The sequence below is a fragment of the Papaver somniferum genome, chromosome 3, assembly GCF_003573695.1.
Source record: "Papaver somniferum cultivar HN1 chromosome 3, ASM357369v1, whole genome shotgun sequence".
NCBI classification, from domain to species: Eukaryota; Viridiplantae; Streptophyta; class Magnoliopsida; order Ranunculales; family Papaveraceae; genus Papaver; species Papaver somniferum.
Genome location: NC_039360.1, coordinates 38,446,381 through 38,450,901, shown reverse-complemented (window position 1 = coordinate 38,450,901; position 4,521 = coordinate 38,446,381). Strand labels below are relative to the sequence as shown.

Sequence of the window (4,521 nt, the reverse complement as noted above, 5' to 3'; positions counted from 1 at the left end):
ATTAGTAGTTCTTCGTCTTCAATCGATGAACGCCGTGAAGTCTAAAGCTCAACTACACATTCTATCATAATCCGAGACATAGTTATAAGTAGACTAGAAATCAAGACTTATAGTTTTCACAACTAAACTTGACAAATAAGCTTGAGATAGCAATGCTTGCGAGTTCGACCGAGCAGTGCTCTAACAATAACACCTGTGTGTCTGTGATTGGTCTTCTAAACCGCACACTGATCTCTCTAGTTGTATTTTCCTTCTATTAAACTCGACAAAGTATAAAATGTTGTCTCCTGTAATTGTGTTTTCTTTAATATGAGAAACTCTTATTTTCCAGAACCATTTATTTTATTATTAGCTTTAGCAATTTTTCCTCCAGGGCCAGAAATTTGAAATCGCTTTCTAGAGAGATTTTAGTAACCTCTTTAATAACATATTAGCACTATTAAATATTAAAACTAATCTTTCAAGCGCAAAGATTCTACTTTAAGACTCAAAAAAAGTTACATACTCATCTTTAAGTTATGTATCGAGCAGAAAACAAAGGAGTACAAGGATATCAGTCGGGCAGCTCACCATAGCATCATGATACAAAAATATGGCTAGCAACTGCCATGTCCATCAATCAACTGCATCGAACACCTCTACCACCACCTGAGTTATTATGGACATTGTTGTGTCCATCAAAGGTACAACTTTTTTTGTGTGGAAAGCATTGATCGATGGTTTTTCGACCTTTAATACCGACATTCGTCTCCGATGAAGTCCGATCCGAAGACTACTATTCACCTCGAGTGCATGTTATTGTAGATTCATGGCTTATTTCTCTATTTATAATCGATGAATGTGGGGGGTATTTTATCCCCTTGTAATAATCCTTTAATAATGTAACAAATTTTAAGCTTCAGAAGAAAGAAAGAAAGAAGAAGTGAAAGAAAACAAACAAAAGTCCCACTTAAATGGTTCCATAACAATGTATAAGAGCAAGTCTTATGGTGGAATCCAAACTATTCTAAGTGTGGAAAAACCATGGAATGTCAAGTCTAGTGGCTTCCAAGTTGGGGTCTTCCACAGAAAATCAAGCAAGGTTCCACGGTTTCGTGGAATCCATCTGAACGCCAATAAGAATAGCGTTAAACGCAATTAAGAGTGGAGTTAAAAAAACGCAATTAAGAATTGCGTTTTTTTTTATCCGTAGATTTAAAATGAGTTGTTAAAATCTAACGGCTGAAAAAAGCTTCATTCTTAATTGCGTTTTTTTAGCTTCATTCTTAATTGCGTTTTTTTTAGCTCCATTAAGAATAACGTATCTACTATTCCACCATTACACTTGTGCTTCCATCCACAGTTCCAAGTGCTGAGGTGACGTGGAAGATGGATGGATTCCACCATCAGACTTGCTCTAATCAGTTTCAATTATGGAATGGGTCGGTCGTGCTACCAACAAAATGTTCTACCTAGCAGAAAGAAACGAAAAATTGATGCCGGTGAACGATTCTGTTTACAAAATGCAAAACCTGTTATTGTACCCTCAACAACATTGAGCGCACTCTTGTTTGCCATGGTAACTCTGCAATTCTTCTCGGGAATTACCTCACTAGTGAGTCCGGCGGGGTAAAGAAAAAAAAACTTATCTTATCTTCATCCCCATTCCATGCATCGGACAAATCCTTCCACCACCTGTGCTGCGTGTAGCAAATCTAACACAACCTTTACTAGAATATAAGCCTAATGTCAGATCCCAGCCAGACGTGGCATATGGAGAAAGCCAATTCAACAAATTCATATACAGATTCGGTTATAAAATTGCCAAATTGCATGCATTATTATTATGTCCCACCTACATGTGCAGCACTAATTGATCCTCTCTCACAAAATTTCAAACCCATAAAGAAAAATGAAAAAAACTGTAACCATCATCCAGAACAATACAGCGACATCTCACGTAAAAACACCAAACTACCGTGAGCACTTTTGTCCAAATATTTACCTGTTGCCTTTTTGTAGACCCCATACGTGGCAGACTTTTGTTAGCCCCCAAACCAGCCCAAAAAATAGACAAAGTAAATCCCATTGGTTTTCTTCCCAGCCCATAGAGTTTATATTTATAGGCCTATCCAACCCTAACCGCTCTTTACCAACCACCTAACAATAGTCAAGAAAAACAACCCTAACGGCGTTACATTTCCCGTTTGATTTTCTCATATTCTATAAATACTGGCTTTGAGCTAAGGAAGGTTTGCCAAAATCAATACCGGAGCCTCCTATACTGAGGAATCTCCTCCCTCCTCTCTCTTTTTCGGCTTTTTTTTTTTTTTTCTCTCCACCTATTTTTCCCCCAATTTTACTTTCTAGAAAATTCAATCTGAAACAGTAATGGCGTCTTCCAGAAGTAGATCCAATAGTGGAGTAAAAAATGGATTTGAAAGTTCAATATCATCTTCAGGAAGATGTTATGGTTCATCGTTTACGAATTCGTCATCGGTTAATTCAAGCTTTTCGTCTGGTTTCGCATCGTCTAGTTCGAGTTTCACATCTCGATCTAGTAGTTTTTTCCAGAGATCAGCTTCACCAACTCGTGTGAATTTATATGGATCTGTACAAGGATCTCCATCTGTTCGTTTCTCAATGGCGGATCGTCCGATTTCACCGAGTCGATCAATTACAGCTTCAACTCGTGATCAGGTGGTGAAAACTACAAGTAATCGATTAAACGTTCCGTCGTCGACGAAGAGGACGTGTATGTGTTCACCAACAACTCATCCAGGTTCATTTCGTTGTAGTTTACATAAGAATAGTCATAGTTCGTCATCAGTTTCGTTTCCGTCAAATCGATTGAATGCTAGAAGATCAGCAATGACTAATTCTCTTGTGAGGATTGGTACTGTTGAAGGTGATTTGGTTAAACGTGCTTTAGCTGCTTTGATTCGTCCATCATCACATCAACAGAGAAGAAGAGCGTCATTTCAACCTAGGCAGAGCAGGCTTTCAATCATGTCTAAAGCTGTTGATGATATCTGAGTCGAGTTTTCCTGAAAGGTTTGTTTTAAAAATATATTCTCCAAATCTCAATCAAAAATCGTTTCTGTTTCCCTAGTGTTTCTCCGGCGGATGTCATCAAATCAGGCACAGTCGTCGGGAAAATTGAAGGATGTGTAGGGATTGTGGGAGAAATTATACATAGTTTAGGTCTTCAAGAGGTTGCTGATCATCAAAGCTGAAGAAGAACAGGAAGAAGAAATCAGAAGGATGAATCGGTGTTTTGTGATTGAAGATCATAATGAAAAAATCCCCAAAAAAAACGAGTAGAAGAAGATTTACAGTAGTTCCTTCCTTGTATATAAAATATCAAATGAATGGGTTGTTAAAAGAGATACCAACTCTTAGAATCCTTTAAAATTTATTTTTCTTTCATCGGACATTTAAAATTTTGAAAATCTGAACCATCATCATCATAACATTACACAGATTTCTCATCTGTTTAAATTGGACTGATTGGATTTAGGTTTTCCGGACTGTTTTCTGTGGTTGATTCCCCAATTTGGGACTCCGTCGCATTGCCGTGTTCCGTCATATGGTTTTCCCGGTATTTGACGTGTACCGTCGTATGGTTACCCGTTACGTCGTGTATCGTATCCGTATACTTTGGTCCCGTATTTTGAGGTAAAGTTATTATTTTCATTTGTTTTTTCTGTATTTTTGTTTTCTTTTCTAAGTTGGTTTGGTTTTGTGCAGGTATCATTTGGGTGGCATTTTCACTCCAGGGGAAGGTTACTTACAAGTTACCTTGAGATTTGGAACATTATTAAGGACTAATAAGAAAACTTTGGACAATTTAACTTAAATTACAAATTAAACTAAAAAATAATTCCCTGATCAGGCCATTAAAGTACTCGTACAATGCTCCCCCATGGTTCCAGAAGAGGGAACCATTACAGCGAATATATATCATGCAGAAATTTCGAGGCAAGGACTTTATTACTGTTATAAACAGAGGATCTTGAAATATTAAAAGCTGAAGTTGTGGTTGAATTTATTACTGTTATAAACAGAGGATCTTGAAATATTAAAAGCTGAAGTTGTGGTTGAATAATTGCCATTTACAACTCCCACCAAGTATCTTGCAGTGATTTAAGGCAAAAAGAGGTCACTTCCTATTTAAGGACATTTGAAATATTCAAGTTTTGAGCCATTTAAGGGCATTTGGAAATATTCAAATGCGAGTAATTGGCACGAAAAATCAACGGAGGATCTTGAAATAAGCAACCTTGCAGGTGAACATTCCTAATAGCATGATGCAAGACAACTTAGAAAAAAAGTCAAGGTCCATCTTTTGCAAGTGTTGAAGTAGATGAAGTTGAATTGACTTTAGAGATTGGAATTGGAATTTTTCAAATTTGCGGAACAAGGCAAACCAAAGATGATATTTTGTGCAAGTGGTAGAGAATCTAGAGATTTGTTATAGAAGAAGATTAAAACCTAAGGGAGGAGGGGACACTGGGGTTAACACCAAGGTTTGAAAAACGT

At 37.2% G+C, this 4,521-nt stretch overlaps 1 protein-coding gene across 1 annotated transcript; it reads left to right on the top strand.

Moving 5' to 3' along the window:
* Positions 1 to 2,277: 2,277 nt before the first annotated feature.
* On the top strand, positions 2,278 to 3,415 carry LOC113355911. Its single transcript, XM_026598897.1, has one exon. The coding sequence runs from the start codon at positions 2,371 to 2,373 to the stop codon at positions 3,013 to 3,015; it is 645 nt and encodes a 214-aa protein (XP_026454682.1). The 5' UTR covers positions 2,278 to 2,370; the 3' UTR covers positions 3,016 to 3,415.
* The last annotated feature ends 1,106 nt before the right edge of the window (positions 3,416 to 4,521 follow it).

Excerpts from the sequence above, each read along its gene's own strand:
- LOC113355911 (XM_026598897.1), top strand. The coding sequence starts at position 2,371 with ATGGCGTCTTCCAGAAGTAGATCCAATAGTGGAGTAAAAAATGGATTT.